Source organism: Triturus cristatus, chromosome 5_2 (assembly GCF_964204655.1).
Source record: "Triturus cristatus chromosome 5_2, aTriCri1.1, whole genome shotgun sequence".
Lineage (NCBI taxonomy): Eukaryota > Metazoa > Chordata > Amphibia > Caudata > Salamandridae > Triturus > Triturus cristatus.
The window spans coordinates 959,474,284-959,492,214 of record NC_140588.1 but is presented as its reverse complement, the minus strand read 5'-3'; the positions used below and the strand labels follow the sequence as shown (position 1 = coordinate 959,492,214).

The 17,931-nt window shown below is 47.8% G+C and overlaps 1 protein-coding gene across 1 annotated transcript in view; it reads right to left on the bottom strand.

Annotated features, from left to right (window-relative positions):
- VBP1 (VHL binding protein 1) overlaps window positions 1–17,931 on the bottom strand; it is an 87,202-nt gene that overhangs the window by 40,783 nt on the left and 28,488 nt on the right. Inside the window, exon 3 of the mRNA XM_085608151.1 lies at window positions 11,362–11,428. Within this exon, the coding sequence (XP_085464277.1) occupies window positions 11,362–11,428 (67 nt within the window). The remainder of the gene's footprint in view (window positions 1–11,361; window positions 11,429–17,931) is intronic.

The window sequence follows — 17,931 nt, the reverse complement described above, 5'->3', positions numbered from 1 at the left end:
CTCTAAAACGGAGGGGCACCACCAGCACTCGACTGGCCCCTAACTCCGCGATTCTCTGTTCACTGTACAATAGGTCGTTGTCCCAATAGATCCAATGGGCTCCGGTGGTGTCCCCTGCGCTCTGGGCGAGGGCTTGCTGGCGGAGTCCCTCGAGGGAGGGACAGGTCTTCTGTTCTTGACGGAACTGTTCCTGGGTGGGCCCCCCTTCTTGACGCCACTGAGCCAGGTTGGGAAGGTCCTGGGGCTGAGCGAGCCCTTCGGGGGTTTGCTCTGGGGGGTCGGTATGGTCGGTGTCCTCTACTGGAGCGATCAGGGGAGGAGGTGCTGGCCATTCTGGTTCTTCTGGTCGGGGGATGGCACGGGCGGCCATGGACCGGGTGGTTACGCACGCCCAGTCCGGGAGGCCCAACATCCCCAGGTGCTCTCTTCTTTCTACGGCGGCCCACGGGGAACTCTCCAGATCATTCCCCAGGAGACAGTCCACGGGGGCATCATCTCGGACCGTCACCTTCAACATGCCGGAGACTCCTCCCCATTCGAAGGGGACGCAGGCCATCTGACATAGACTCTCCGAATTGTCGGCTGAACGGACGGGGCAGAGAATGTTCGGCAGGATCTGCTCTGGTTTTACCAGGTGACAGCGGACGGCCGTCACACTGGCCCCCGTGTCCCGTAGTGCTTCGGCCCGGCGTCCATTAATGTTCACCCACTGACTATATTTTCTGGTGTTGGCGGGTAGGGGAGCCCGCGGGACCATGTCTCTTCCCCCTAGGCACGCTAGAACCATGGCGGCCGGTTCCCACTCTTGTTGTTCCTGCTCGTATTCTTCCTGTTCTTCGGAGATTTGTTCTCCCCCCAGGGCGGCGGCAGCTACCTGGCGGGGTCTCGGAGTTTGGTTCTGTGGACAGTTCGGATCATTGGCGTAGTGGCCGACTCGCTGGCATCGGTGACACGTGACATTGGCTCGGAACCCCGGGCGCATCGGGGGGTTGCCCCGGCTGGCCGGGGGCGGGGTGCTGGCAGCGGGAGCGGCCGGGACGGTGTCTCTTCCTCGTCCCTGGCCTCCTCCTCCTCCTCGGGGACGGTGCTGACCTTGGTTGTTCCGGTTCTGTTCGTGCGGCCCTCTCCGGCCCACTCGGGTGCTTTCCCACCGGTCAGCTTCGGCGGCGAGTTGCCGTGGGTCAGTCAATTTACTGTCGAGGAGGTGCTGCCTGAGCTCGACGAAGCAGTTGTTAGAGAGGTGCTCCCACACCATGAGATTAAAAAGTTGCTCGTAGGTCGTTACGTGGTTTCCCTTGATCCAACCCTCGAAGGCTCGGCTGAAATAGTGGACATATTCCACCCAAGTTGTACCCGGGATCCGGGTGCAGTCTCGGAACCTCTGGCGGTACATTTCGGGTGTGAGCCCATATCGGGTGAGGAGGGCAGCCTTCATGTGGTCATAGGATGACATCTGATGGTCTGGGAGCTGTAACAGGGCATCGCGGCCTTCATTGACGAACCTCCCCCATAGACCGGCTCCCCAGTCACTTCGATCGATCCGGTGGGAGGTCATGGCGATCTCGTAGGCCTTGAACCACTGTTGTATGTCGTCCTCTCGGACATACTCTCGAACGACATCCTTGGGGATGTGGACTTTCTTTTCTGTCGCTCCCGGGGTGCGCGGTCGCTCGGGCACCTCCAGTTCTTTGTTCTGCTTCCGTAGGTCTATTTCTGCCAGTTTGCGCTCGTGATCGTATGCTAATCTCTTTTCTTCGAGCTCTCTCTGCCTCTGTTTTTCTTCCCGTTCTTCTCGGAGTCGCAGATGCTCTAGGTTCAGTTTTTGTTCGGCTAATTTTAGTTCACTGTCCATTTTGAGCCGTGCCATTTCTAACTCATGTAGTCTGTTTTTTTCTCTCTCTTGGATTTCTTCCTGCGAGAGGCCCGTTCTTCGCTCTTCGGGAGCCGTGGTGTTCCTCTCTGATGCTGCAATGTTTTGGTCCGGGGATCTGGCGGCCCCGGTTTCTGCCCACGACTCAATGGCGTGCTTGAAATCGTCTTTGGTACTCAGGCCGGTGGTAGCAATGCCTAGTTCAATGCAGAATTGTTTCAATTCACGATGGCTGTACTCTTCCAATTTCTCCATCTGGAATTTCTCGGTGGATCCGCTCTCTTTGGTTGACATTGTGGTTTCGTCGTGGGGTGAGCTACTCTCTGTACGATTACGCGTTGATTCATATCGCGCCGCTGGCCACCAATGTTAGACGGACCGGGAGGGTCGGCCGAGGACAAGGGGAGAGGTCTCCGGGGAGAGCCGTCTCCAGCGATCGTACAGACGAGTAACTTCCCCCCCCCACAGACGTACACCACACAAGGATAAGGTTTAACGTTCTTTATAAGCGATCTCTTAGGTACGATGGAATGGTACAAGGAGGTCTGGACTCATGGGTCCCCTCGATTCTAGACTCTTGGTTGGGAAAGGGGGTAGCGGGACAGTCTTGTTACCAATCTGGTAGATGCGATGATATGATGAATAGCTCACAATCCTCGAGCTCGGTGTTCTAGATGGACGGGCAGCGGCAGCGCCAGCAGGTCCCGGTGAAGGTGGTCGTTACAACGGTCCGCGGCAGCGCCAGCAGATCCCGACGAAGGTGGTAGTCACAACGGTCCGCGGCAGCGCCAGCAGGTCCCGACGAGGATGGAGGATGCAGAAGGCCGCGGCAGCGCCAGCAGGCAGGACTGTAGTTCACAAGGCAGGGCTACGGCAGCGCCGGTAGTCCGTCAAGGATGAGTTCTTCACGGTGTCTCTCGACATCCAGGATACAACTGCCTTCCTGCTCTGGAGCTGCCCCAGTTATAGGTCTGGCGCCCTTTGATGTCCGGACCCTCGCACTTGGAGGTCGGGAGGTCCGGGATGAGGGAGTCCAGACACCCAGCAGGGGGGTGGAGCCAGCGCCCGGGGGAGCTGGGGGGCGATCGGCACCTGGCGGGGGAGAGCCATCGACACTTCTTTCTCCCATCGACCTGCCAAGTGGTCCGTTCACCTCCTGGGTGGATGGTGGTGCCGGGATGTCGGGGCCTGGCCAGGCCCAGGGTTAGGGTCGAGCTGAGGCCACGCGGCCTCGTGGGGCAGTGTCCAAGATGGCGGCCGGGCCGGGCGAGTGAGCCGGTAGTGGTTCGGCCCCATGATACAGAGATGTCCGGGGGCAGGAGTCCCGTCTGGAGACGGGGTGCGGGTTGTTTCTGTGGGTAACACCTGGAGGGCCGGGGCTCGGGCCCTGTCCTGCGGGGAGGGAGCAAGCCCTTCATGTGGCCTGTCCAACAGTGAGCAAATGTGTTTTAGTTAGAGGTACGATTTTTAAAGAATATTGTTGCATTTCAAAAGTAGACACTTTGAAACTTTTTCACAAAGAATCACCAATGTTATCCTATGGGAGGAAACTCACTTAGCAGGTAAGTTATGTTAACGATACTTTTTCTTACTCCGTGCTGGATACCGAGATTCAGCACTGGGACATTTCTTGAAAACAGTTGAGGAAACGAGTTTTGGTTATTCGGCTGATTTTTAAAGGAATATTTGTAGTTTCCAAAAGTCGACACTTCGAAACTTTTTGGGAGAAAAAGTGTCAATGTTATTCTATGAGGAAAAAGAGGTTATCGGTTTCCAGGTAGTTAATCAGTCTTTTGAGTTAGGGTCCTGGGGTTAGACTCAGGGGTCTCCCAGGGTCAGTGATGCACTGTTGTTGCACCCCCAATGGCACGAGGGCTGCCGGGTGCAGAGTGTTGAGGCCCAATGTTATCCTATGGAGGATAGAGGGGCTTCGATTGGTGGCTGCTGGCAAGCAGGCCACGGGGTTGTGGGACCAAAGCTCCTAGGGTTAAGCTCAGGGCGAGTTGGGGACCAAGTTAGCACCAAAGGGGCACCCTCAGCGGCACTAGGGTGGCTGGGTGCAGGGTGCTGTTTTGAGGCAGGGTGCCCTGTTGATTTCAATGGAGATTCTCCAGGGCAAAGAAACACTGCAAGCTCGGGACGAGGATCTTCCAGGAGTGACCACCACTTCGAGGGGTAAATTGGGATGTAGAGGGTTGGTTAAGCACTCCTGGGTTGAGCACACAAGGCCGTGGGGCGTCAGGTGCAGGGGTGCCTTGGGACATCGGATTTTCTTACCTGCTCTGGTTGCGGTGGGGGGGTGGGGTTCTCTGGATTGAGGCTGCAGGCGTTAGGAGGCTTGAGGCAAGTCAGGTGTCGCCAGATCTCGGGTCAGGATCGCTGGGGGGACCTCCTCGTGATATTTGTCCACACGAGCTCGGGCCGGATTCGGCGAGTGTAGAGTGGGCTGGATTTGCGGTTTCTGGCTGGCACCAGAAGCTGCAGTTCAAATACGTCCAGTGTTCACGGGAGAAACAGCTTGGAAACTAAATGCAGGCAGGTCCTACGGGGGTTTTGAGGTTGCTGTCCGCTGGACACGCCGGGGTTTTGCAGGAGCAGGTTCGAGGGAAGACAGGCCTGTAGGGCTGGGGCCAAGTCAGTGGCCGTCGTCCTCTTGTTAGATCTGCATGGCTTCTCGTTCTTCTCTTCTTTTTCTTGTTGTTGCTGGGTCTGAGGAAGGAAGGTTCAGGGTGCCCCTAAATACTAAATTAAGGGTGTTACAGGTAGGTAAAGGGCAGGGACCAATGGGTCCCTTCCCTATTCTGCCACTCTCCAGTGGAAGGGGAGCAGGAGCCTGTCACTGGTTGGCTGGGTCACCCATCCTCAAGATGGCGGGACTCAAGGTTGTGCTTCACCTCGCCTCCCCCACCCTAGGGGTGGAGTTAGCAGAGGTGGGCACACCTCTCTTCCTCACTTTGTTTTTCCCGCTGGATCTCCCGCCCAAAGTGGGGGGTAGAACCAGTGGGGACCAGTTGCCGAAAGCAGCAAATGGTTTGGAGAGGCTCACAAAGGCTGCATGCCTTTGAAGCTTCTCCTTCGTGAACCCTGTCCATCCTGGGGGAGGAGGCTTGGCACCTCGTCCCAGGATGTGCATTGGTTCAGGCCCCCGAAAGCAGAAAGCTCTCAACCCAGGGGTCCAGAAACATGTCTGGTGGTGGCAGCCTAGCCAGCCACTCAGTCAGGTCACTGGGAGTTGGTCGAGTTTCAGGGGGCATCTCTTAGATGCCCTCTGTCGTGCATTTTACATTAAATCCCACACTGGCATCAGTGTGGGGTTAATGTGCTGTGAAGTTGGATACCAAACTTCTCAGTCTTCAGTGTAGCCATTATGGTGCGGTGGAGTTCGTAATGACAAACACCCAGCACAATATACTCTTAATGGCACCACTGCACTTACAGGGCCAAGAATGGACTTGGGCACTGTAGGGGTCCAGGGCTCATGCACCCGTACCCTCACCACTGGCATATGGCACCCAGCTAGAGGGGTGACTGATGTATGCCAGGGCAGTGGTTTGTTGGCATGGCACACAGGGATGTGTGCCATGTCGACTCTTGTTTTGTTCTGCACCAAGACACTCAGCCTGCAAAGGCAGTGTGTGTGTGTCAGGGTACAGGGACTCTAAGGGTGGCACAATAAGTTCTGCGGCCTTCTCTGGTCACAGTGCCCTGGGTACCTATGGTACCATTTATCAGGGGCCGACACGTGGCCAGAGATGCCAATTGGGTTTAGGCTTCAATGCTGTTTTAGGAAATGAACACAGGCCCTGGGTACCCGATTGGCAGGAGCCCAGGGCGCACACAGTCAAAGCACATCAGCAATTCAGCAAAAAGTGGGGGCATACCATGCAAGAAAGAGGGCACTTTCTCACAGGGAGGTTGTAAGTTTTACATTAAATAGCATCTCTGTACAGGCCACTCGGACAGTATGTGCTGCAGAATCGGATAGGCTGGCCAGTTCCTGTAGGGCCTGCATCACAGGGACAGGTTTCCCTACAGGCGATAATTCCATTGGCTATAAATGCCATCATGGACTATTTGCATACAAAACTTAACAAAATGGTTACTTTCTAGTACTAGTAGTTTTGTAGCCTGAAGATTCACATGCTGGGTATTATTCCGCCATTGAGTGGTTGGCTACGGAAACGTCTCGTTAATCCACCTTTGGTCTTTTTATTTCCTTCTTCTCTGGTTATGGTCTGTAGCCATTTGGTGTTATGACTCTCCTCCTGTGACGTAAGATGTGCACCCTGGAGCCTCTAAGCTTGGTCAGATTATGTTTTCCCCTTTGGTGAATACTTCTGTACTCGCTGGCTTCTCTTCTAGTTTTTGGTATTGCAGCATACTTCCCTCCTTTTTTCACCTCATTTCCTGGGAAGACCGAGAACGCGCATTTGAATCCATAAAATTCTTCAAGCTGAACAATGACTCCTATTGTTAAGCAACCATTTCATTTTGCAGGTTGAATCCTTTTCTGGATTCACATGCTGTGCATTGACTTTGTAGCATTATTCTGGGTCACTCTTGGCGGTGAAATTAAAATGAGGTTGAGCTTGTTTCAGTAATCTCTGTCCCTTCTTGAAAACACAACAGTGTTTTGTGCAGGTGTGTATTTAAGGGATGTATGACGATTCAACGCAAACAAACAACGCACACCACTACATCGCATTCATTACATCGCACACACCGTTACATAGCATGCATTCACCACGCAAACCACAACATCGCACGATGCCTTCACACGCATGCAAAAGACATTTACAACGCACACCAAGACCGCGCATTCCAGCACTCCGCCCGACACTCACGGCAAAACAGTACCATACACTAACATAAACCCTAAGCCCTAACCCTAAAGCCTAAAACACGTACATACACGCCCCCTAACCCTAAGCCCTAACCCAAAAGCCTAAAACACTAGCCTATACGCCCCCTAAGCCCTAACCCTAAAGCCTAAAACACTAGCATACACGCCTCCTAACCCTAAGCCCTAACCCTAAAGCCTAAAACACTCCCATATACAACAATTAACCCTAAGCCCTAAAACCTAAACCCCCCCCCCCCCCTCCACTGCACTACCCATAAACTACCCTAAACCCTAAAACAGCGTCGACCTAACCTGGTTCCAACGTTGTCTCCCCTGCCGCCCGTGTACCCGCACCTGCGTTCTAACAGCGCCCGCGATGCAATGGCACCCGCGATGGAACGTCGTGCGTAGTGAACGCACGCGGCGTAACGTCGCGTGCGTTGTGATGGCATGCGATGTAAACGCATGCGATGCGACGCATGCGTTGCGATGGGTGTTCCCCGTATTTAAGACCATGTGGGTGCCGTACATGGTCATAATTTAAGGGCATTGTTTATAGGCACATTTGCACCAAAGGCCAGATTTATGCTATTTCGCCATATGGCATTTTATTGTGATCGGGATGCTCACTTCCTTTGAAACGCTTTTCCGTTGCCTTTCACTCTCTTCTGGCCAGAAAATAAAAGTCAATCCATAGCAGGTGGCGGTGGGAAGCTAGAGAGAAATCTGTGGTTAGATAGGCTATCCAAAAGAAAGAGCGTTTCATAGGGTAAGTAACTTGTTCTTCTGATGGATATTACTAACCGCAGATTTGCCGCCTCCAGAATAGATAGCAAAAAAAGATTGTGCAGGACTGAATAGGAGATATGCCCTTCCCATCAGACCTGGATATCAAAGGAGTAGCGATTTGTAAATATGTGCACCGAAAACCACATTATGGCCTGACAGAACAGGCATTCTGAATACCAACGCACAGGCAAAAGCCTTCGCCCTGGTGGCCTGGGCTCTCAGACCTTATGGAGGCTGCGTTCTGGCCAACGCATAGCAGATCTTCATGTAAAGGACTAGCCATTTTGACAGGGTCCGTTCCGCACCACCTTACCTTTTGTTGCTCTTGAGAATCCTACAAAATGCAGACTGTCCACCTGATGGTCTTTGGTGCGATTGATGAGATTATAGCTCTTATGGGGTGCAGCTTTTTCGAGGTGTACGGCAGATGTGAAAAGGTCCTCAGCACCATTTTATCAGAAATAAAAAAAAGTGGTATAGGGCAGTTGCACCAACAGGCTATAGCGGGATATAGTCTTTAGAGTCAAAGAGGCAATGAACACCTGTCCACAGTCCTGAAGGGAGTATGCATTAGCAATGTCAGGACTAAATTAAGGTATCACAGTGGCATCACAAACAGTTTGGCACTGTACATGTGTTAACCTTTTAGTAATCTGCATCATAATTGGCGATTTACACATGGCCAGTTGGTTCGGTCACACCCCAGAGGCCTGAAGGGGCAAAGACAAAGCAAACCAAAAAATATAAAACAGCTTAGCTTGCGATGGGTCTGTCCTGCGGGCTCCACGACAGGTCACAAATTTGTCCCTGTGCCTGGCATAAGAAGACTTCATGGAAGAGCTCCTGGCACCACACTAGTGCTGTCAACTCGCCACAAGTAATTAGTAGCATCCAGGCAAGCACTATTTACATATTTGGCAGCATCTTGAATGGTTTGTGCTAAAGAGGTCCTAAACTCTTTGGGACAGCCAGGCATGCATTCAATAGCCTAGCTTGCAAAATCTGCCTCAAGGCAAGGCTGAAAAAATTCAGTTCAGCAAGTACCACAATCCTTTTTTGAATCCTTGGTGAGGGGATGGAGAGGGAATAAAAGTGACGAAAGCATGGACCACCAAACTCACAGGCGTAGAATGCTGTGTAAGAAAATCTGAGTCAGCAGGTATGATCTATGGTGCCTAGACACCGGCCTGTTCACTAGCATACAAGAGCAAGGTTTAGACCTCCTCAGCAGGCAGCCAGAGGAGAGAAATGGGGAAAAAAATCGTACATCAGAGACGTATGAAGCAAATTAGATTCCTGTAAATCCGTGTACAAACAGTGATGTGATTAAAATGTCAGTAAATCACCCCCATCATCACCATTATCTCCAGGTGGTAGCAAACTGTGGCCACAATCAGATCAAAACGCTGATAAAGACTCAGTGGACTGCTCTGCGGTAGGTGGAGTGTATTGTCGGAAGCAAGCTGAACAGAAACTGGGTGTGGTGAAGAGGAGTTGGAAGGTGACTTCGGTTGGGGTCAGACTGAGTCGGCTTGGGGTCTTACATCAGTCAGGACTGGCATTTATGAAAGAAGCACTGCCAAGGGGTCTTGAAAATGGTGCAGAACCAGGGGTGTAGGGGCTAAGACAGCACTGAGGATTGGTCTGCTAGCAGTAACTCAACTTGAAACCCCTTTGGATATTTGGTGCCCGAAGGATCGCTAGAGGGAGCAGGCCAAAAATACAGAGTATGGCCTCCCTAAAAGGCCTAGTCCGACTCTGGGGTAGTCGATGGGCCGGGGGAATACTGCGAGTATCATGTTCAACTGCCAAATCAGCTCCTCAACCTGGGATTGGGAGTAGCACCTCGACACCTTCGCAACTTCTCTTCAAAAAGAATGTTGGGATGGGTGTCGAGTCCACCGTCCCCTTATGTTTCCTCTTGGAATAACCACGGAAAAAATAAATTCAGAAAAATACAACTTTGACCTTGGAGTACTTTTTCACTGACAAGACATTATGACTCTTGGACTTCTCTGTGTACTTCGGTACTTTTTTCACAGGTCTGAGCTACGGATTGGAAGAGTGATTGCACCCTTGACCGGAAGCAGGACTGCACACTTGACTGGGAGCGGGACAGGATTTAAGTGACGTCAATCACTTCTTCCGATGTTTGGCGATGTACAGCTTTGCTTCATGGTCCAGGGTGCAAGAGAGCACACTTGTTGCACGACGAAGTTATGCCAGCATCCGAAACACCAAAGGCATTTTGCACTGGTGGATTAACAATGTATATGCAACTGTCACACCACGGTCTGAACCCGGTTGTTTTAGGTGGGGGCTTTGTTGCCCACTGGAGTTAGATTTCAAATAGCATCAACACCAATGAAAAAGGGAGTGGAGTTCCAGATCGAGCCATGAAGGTTAGGAAAGAAAGGAAACTGGTGCACAAGAATGGTGCTTATACTTCCACAAATCTCGGGTGGAACGAAGCTAATGCAGTGACACCTAATGTTGCGCAGGAGCACTGCAATGAAAAACGGACAGGTCCAGTCTGGCAACTGGGGAATATTTTAAATGTGAAGCTCTGTTTAGAAGTATCCATCAGAAAGTTTTGGACGTTTCATGCATTTGAATAATTCTCGGAGACTGTTTAGAGAGTTAGTTTTCTATGTACATATTCGGTGTCACTAGAGAATGGAGATTTTTTTGGAGTCCCTGGTTTTTACTGTGGATGAATTAATCAGAGAAGTCTGTATTGAGTTTGTTGTTTGAGAATGTAATTTTCATTGGTTGGTTGCATTGCCGATTTCCTTAGGCACGGTGTCCCTGCAGATGTTGATTAAGTGGTTTACAACATGAGAAAAATCTAACACTTTAGTTATAGCTTTTGACCAGTCCAAATAGGATAACTGTTTGAGTATACTCCTTAAGAACAGTGCACGTAGATGACGAAAAACAGTAGCATGTACCCCATAAGATGGATGACGAATTATGGCCAGAGAGTTCCATCAGTAAATGTGATTTGTAACAAGTGCCAATCACAGGCACCATATGTTAACATAAGCCTCAGAAACCTTTCCAAAGAGCAAAACTATGAACAGTCTGCTGCGGTTATAAACATTTTCCCTGTGTGTTCTTGTATCACTGTTCCTTATAACCAGCAACTGCATGGGTTAAGAGTGACTCAGGATCAACTAGCATTAGGTAGCCTAGGTGTAACAGAAAATGCATGTAACCCCACAGGGAAATCAAGTTAAATAAGGATTGGTCCTTATCTTCTTAGCTGTACTGATGGTATGGACTTTCAATAGGTCTTCTACAGAGTGTACATGGGAGGTGGCAGAACCTGATGAGCAGTCAATCTAGGAAACATTCCTTGGTGTGTCAAATAGCCAGGATTAACAAAGATAGGGAGAAAACAAGCCAATCTTTAATGTTGGTTGAGAAAGTTTGTAGGGTCAAAATGGAACTGTAAAGTGAAACACAGTAGCAGACTGTACGTACTAGAAACAACCTTTAGTCATAATTTTATAAGGTCAACACCAATGCAATATGCATTGGGGAGGACATGCTGCACTTCGGCATAAAGTACATGCACAAGTCAGAGTACTAATTCATTTGTATGGAACAATCTTCCCACATAATTGATTAATCCAGAGACTAAATATTTAGAACAGCACTTACAATGTGACTAGACTAGTAACTAATCCATATATAAATCATACCTCTAGTTACTTACTCCAAAATCCCAGTGCTTGCATGCTTAGGTGATTTAACGATATAATCTTAAATATGCAAGGAACATGGCCAGAATAAACAAACAGTTAAAACACTTTTATACCGAGTTAAACAACCAAGGAAATGAATCCAAATTTACCTTTTTCTTCTGCATGTGTTTTAAGATTTCTAATGTTTGCTTAATCTCAGGTATCTGACTTTTTAGCCTGTTGAACAAAGGAATATTACCATTACAATTTCAGACCATATAAAATGCTCTGCATTAATTTCAGAAGTAAAAATTCATAACAGCAGGTTAAAGAACGCAGACAAGGCGTTAAAAGTATCTTTGAAAAGCATCTCAAGTTTGTATACAGATGAAATAAGTCCACCAAAAAAAAAAAAAAAAAAACACACAAACGGAATCCATTGTTTTTTTTACCAAAGTTGCTCAAATGAAGATTGTATCTGGAGGCTGCTGCTCAGAGGCTGGTGAAGGGCCTGACCAACCATTTAAGTGCACCTGGCAGCCAAAACGGCCCATGGCTGGAGCCGGCTTTCGATCGCGCCAAGAGAGGCCTCTAGGCTAGATCGAGCACGCCCAATAACTAGCAATCTTTAATAATCAATGTATGGTTAAGCCCCCTCGGGGACACAGGATCACAAAACTGTAACTAGCAATCTTCAATAATCAACTGACATTCAGCAATAGATGCTGTTTAAGCCCAGAACTAGTGTCCACCTTCATAGAGCACGATAGAAGAGTAGTCAAAACACCAGTAGTTGCTTACCCCATGCATCAAACGGAATCTACCCTGGAGAAACACACAAGGAAACTCAACACTACATTGCAGGCAATACTTGATATAAAAAGTGCTCTGCAGTCAAAGACTGGAGTAGTGACAATTGAGATGAACTTACTTTGGAGCGGATCATAAGCAGCTGACAGCGAGTAGATTGTAGCTATAATGCGCCCCACGACGAAATGCAAACTTCATTTGCAGACTTTGAAATCTAAGTTGTAAGAACTGAAGATAAGAGCTGAAAGGCTCTGATGGGAGTTCTGGATGCAAAAACATTGAACTAATTGGACTCCCAATGCTCTGAGGGCCCAAACATGGAACTACTTCTGGAAGAGTAGTCGATGAACACAGTTCTGGCAGTACGGGCCTCAATTTTCTTCTCGATCAAAAGAACACATTGCGTGCCAGGCCGCACCCCTCCCTGTCTGGCGGTGCGCTCATCGCTGTCCAGCTACTCAATTGTAGGGTCATAGACCTCCTTCCGCAGCTCTGCAGAACTAAAGGCCATGGCCTTACAATTGCAACGTCATTACTGAATTCAGACTATGGGGAGGATGAATTAGTTTTACAAAGTGTAACTGGTAACCTAAAATTAGTGTCCTTGCACTGGACTGATAAAGCAACCAGTTTACTTTAGAAGTCTTCAAATATCTACAAACCTTTAGGCGATTGTCTTCACCCCTTAACTAAAGAGAGGATATTCCATAGTTTGGGAGCTAAAAATAGAAAAAGCTCTTTTCGAGTCAGACTTATTCAGGAGATCAGTAAACAGGAAAACATTAGCAGACGTTAGAGGCCGACACAGAAAATAGCCCTGATGAGAATCTGAAATAATTTAAGTACCCAGATTTAGTCAGTTCGATGAGACATAAAAGAATTCAGTTCAAAATAGCTTGTTTCAATAGGTAAACAATGCAGAGTTTTCAATATAGGAGTAGCAGGCGTATTGCTAGACACCTGCCAAAACTTTAATGACCCCCTTTTGTACTGCAAACAGGCTATCGCCTTAATCAATAGCATCAAGTATAGGGCATTACAGTAGCCCAGAAGCAATAAAAATTGTAGCCTGGGCCACCTTCTTATGAGTCCGTTTTAAGTAGCAATGGGAGTACTTTTATCAGCATCTTTAATATAAAAAAACAAACCTGATTTTAAAAACGTATATATTCGCTTCTCCATAGTAAAATCAATCACCAGAACCAAAGTTTTTCACTTCAGCAGTTGGAGTTGAAGGATCACTGAATTCAAAGGTCCACTAATTTGGTGCATTGGTGATCGCAACTGGCCAAAACACAGCAGCTTCATCTCATCTCTATTAGGCTTCAATGCATTGGCGCACATCCATTTTATCACTGAAGTCACTCATGCAGATGAGTCCACTTTAGATTCACCCACCATCGAGACAACAATTTGGGTATTGTTAGCATATGACATATGTGATAACCCAAATTATGTTTTATTATTGAAGCAAGGAGAGAGACATAATAAACAAGGTGGAGCTTAATATAGAGCCTTTGGGCCCGCCACACAATGACTCATTAAAGCAAAAAAGTCGCCATTGTCACGGTTTGAGAACGATTGGCCAAGAATGAAGAGTACCAATCTAAAGTTTCACCTTACATTCCTGACATCTGCAGTCTCTGAAGCGAAATGAGACCTTATCAAATGCAGCCCTATACTACTGAAGTGCAGTTCATTCATACAGTTCAGCCTTTTAGACCTGAAATAAACCCTTTAGATTTACTGCGAAACTCAGGGTGGTGGAAGACGATGCGTCGCATTTAATTTTCCAAACACCAGCGGAAGCATGGTCCTTAGTACAATCGAAAGGTGTGGTGATCCCAGCTAAGAGGCAACCTGGGAATGAGAACGATCTAGGAGACAGAAAAGGAGATCCCGTGGATGCTCTATCATAAGAAGCAAGCGGCCACCGAAAGGAGGACAAGTGGTGGTCGTTGTCCTATAATACACTAAAAGTCCATTTGCAGTGCTTGTCTCAGACCACAACAGATGGAATCTGGAGCCCAGGAACTCAGCTATGGAACAGTTGAGGAGACCTACTATAACACCCATGGTGAGACAGTCGTGATCATGAGTCACTGAAAGCTACAAAAGGATATCCAGGGTCACTTTGGTGAAGAATGCCCTGATCCAGTTGTAGGTCGCTAAACTTGAACGCCTTGAGAAAAAAACTCATACGTACCCGCCTACACGGACATCTGCTCACAAAGTATCTGCAGGCTAACATAATACACATTGGACTGCAGATCAAAAACGAACCAGCAATTTTTATTGATATACCTAAATTTAAAGAAGGGTTCAGCTTCGTGGCTAATAACGCATCCCAACACTAGATGGTACTCGGCGTCGAGACAGCGGCTGAACAAGTTCAAACACTCTCACGTGAGATTGAGGCACTCAAGCAGGAGATTGCAGGTGACACTACCCTGACCAACTCTAAGGAGGCCCTTGACAACCTGGGTAAGACTTTAAAGGACTTTGAGACAACTACTCAGAGTAAGAAACTTGATAAACTGTCTAAAGACATCCGTTTTTATGAGAACACCACAAACCCTTACCTGAACGAGGATTACTACAAGCAAGACAATCAGGGACGATTTACAGGAAGAGGGAGAGGAGGATACAGAGGGAGAAGAAACTATACTACTTTCTCGGATTCTTCAGTGAGCACCAACAGTGATAGTGAACAACCGGGTACAAACACCGGCTACGGATACCGGGATAGTTGGTATCCACCCCAGAGTTACCAACCTTTTTTAGACGAGGGACAATGGAGACCCCCAAGAGGACGGGGTGGGAACTGGCCCCGTGGTCCACCAAGAGGCCAACAACCCACCAATACCGGATGGGAGAGGGGTCGCGGAGCAACACCCAAACAAGTCAGCTTCCAACCCGAGAATCACCGCCAGATCTCCACCCGCAGAAAGGTTTAGAGATGGTAAATACAGACAACAACCCTGTGGTGAATATTTCCTCTTATATTTTGAATGAGGATGAAGAGAGAATCCTTTCAAAAAGGTCTGTCCTTTGTACCCACTGCCCATCCAAACATCTTCAGTATTAAAACTGTGCTACATAGATTTTTCCGGAAAATCTACCTAAGATATTTCTTCAGGAACTCTGCAACACCAGTAAGATCACAAACAGGGTTGAGGGTCTCCTCGACATTCTTTCCTCCGACAAATGCCATGACTAACAGAATCCTGGCCTATGAAACCATGGTTCAGAAAGATGGTATCCAAACTACTGACTACATACAAGTACACCGTCCAGAATACCACAATGTCTGCGGACAAGGGGGGGCGCGATTGTAGTGCAGGATACTACAGCATACAAAACAGAGATCATGAAACAACTACAGGATGGAGTAAGCTATGCCCAACTGAGAATGGACCCCACCAAGGATCTAGCGACCAAAATCTTACATGTAACCTCAGAAGCAATGGAGATGGGTTTCTTGAGTAAACATGAATTTGATTATTTGAATCAAATCACCCCCGTCTTCCAACCATATACACCTTACCTAAAATTCATAAGGACATTTCCAATCCACCGGGACGCTCTATTGTTTCGGGCTGTGGATCGTTACTTGAACCTCTTTGCAAGTATATTGACTTCTTTCTAAAACCTATCGCGGAAGAGACTCAGGCACGTCTGAGAGACACTATGGAGACGATAACATTAATCGACAAACAACCCTTCAATCCAGATGCTCAACTACTAGTAACATGTGATGTATCACTATACACGAGTATACCACAGGACCCAGCTCTGGAGGTCATAAAGAAGGTCTTGAACCAACGACCAGCCCCTGTTATGATGCCTACTGAATTCATAATCAGCCTATTGACTATAGCAATGAAGAAGAATTTTTCTTTTTTCAAGGCCATCACTATGTGCAGACCAAGGGTGTGGCGATGGGTGCAGCATTCGCCCCAGACCTGGCGATCATCTACATGGACAATTTTGAACAGTCCTTCATTTTCAATAATAACCCTTTCCAACTCAGGGTTAATTTATGGAAAAGGTACATAGACGATATTCTGCTGATATGGAATGGTGATAAGACAGAGCTGGACCTCTTTCACAATTGGTTAAACCAATGCGGTAATGACATCAAATTCACACTACAATCAAATGCCAATGAGATAGCATTCCTGGACATCAAAATATGCTGTGAAAATAAAGTTATTTACCACTCTATATCGTAAGCCGTCGGAACGCAACACACTCCTGAGGTACAACAGCCACCACCCACGAGTATTGCGAGATAATCTTCCGGTTGGCCAGTTTTTACGAATCAGGAGGAATTGCTCCAAGAAAGATTATATGAAAGAAACTGACGACCTCAGCAATAGATTACTATCAAGGGGCTATCCTAAAAGGATGGTGAGATGTGCGCAGAAGAGAGCTTGGTTCAGCCCACGTGAAGATCTGCTGGTACCCAAAGATAACAAGCATTTACAATGCAATGGTCTCGGCATTGGTAAAGTTAGAGCTATTGGTATTGCTCATGACATTATTTTTGTTTATGTTTTTGTTTTTAAAACATAGAAACGGCATTGTTATTTACAATGTCAATAGCTTAATCTGTGTGTGGGTGCAAATGCAATAGGTCTCGCATTTGAGAGTGATTAAGCTATTGACATTTTAAATAACAATGCCGTTTCTTTAAATGTTTTAAAAACATAAACAAAAATAATGTCATGAGCAATGCCAGGATCGTATGCTGTGTGAAAAAACAGTTTCGTGTTTTTCAGTCTGATCGCTAAATTTCATTGCAAGATTCCTAAATTACTAGAATTTACTTTTCAGGAGTAATAGACCAGACTTAAGGTGCCCGAAGCCTGCACCCAAACAGGTTTACAGTCCTGTTGCCAATTACTGGTGTGGAATAAATGAATAGCATGGTGAATTCATAGCAGCAGTTAACTACATAGTCCAGGCGTGAGTAGCTCATCTTGGTAATGGTTCTTTGCATTCTGGGACTTGAAGTCCAGATTGGACATTGATACAAATAGGACTGCGCGCCCCAGAAGGCCAAGCCAAACAAAAAATCTTTACCGGATGTGCTACTCTGCGTTGCATGTGAAAGAATGGCAGGTGAGTCCTCCGACACAAATTGAACAATAATTAAGTGAACCAGAACCAATGTGCGAGAGTGCATTCAAAGATGGTGAAAAAACAAGATTCGATATTTTAAGGGAAGGCGGGTCCCTTTATTCAACCGGGCATTTCCCAGTGTGCCGGGGGGCCGGTTTTAAAATCCTAGGGCCGCTCCTGGGGCCTCTCTTCATCCAGCCCCGAAACATAAATTGAAGCAGACACTGATTGGAAGGATTTAGGAGAGGATAGAAAAAACGCGTTCAGAGTGGGAGAAAAGAGGAGTAAACGCGAAGGGAGTGTGGCTGGTTTTCGTCCCCAGTCTGGCCCTCCGGGCCCCTATCCGAAACCTGACCCCGTACGCACTATTTCATGGACGAAGTGTAGGAAAACTAATTTCAAACGAGTCCGGATTTCTCCTATCTTTGTGTAGATAACTTTAGTTTGGTGCCTTCTGTTTATTTTTTCCGCGTTTCCCAACCTGTGTTTATCCACACCAGGCGCGCAACACCCATTGGGCTCAGCTGCAACTTGATACCAGGGCACCGCTTGCCTTTGAAGAGGTCCTCTAGTAAGCTGCCTGATTTTATTTAAGAAAGCGTTATCTCCTACTTTAGCACATAATAACGCTCATTTACGAAGTCTCTGGTATCACGTCCTACCCTGCATGGGTCAGTCCATAAGAACCCCAGTTGTAACCCATACAGTATACTTTTTACGTGGGCTAGCCAACCCCCTCCGGCTAAAGCCGCCGGAACTATCAACATCTTCCAGTACAACACTTGTTTTAAGACTGGTATTTT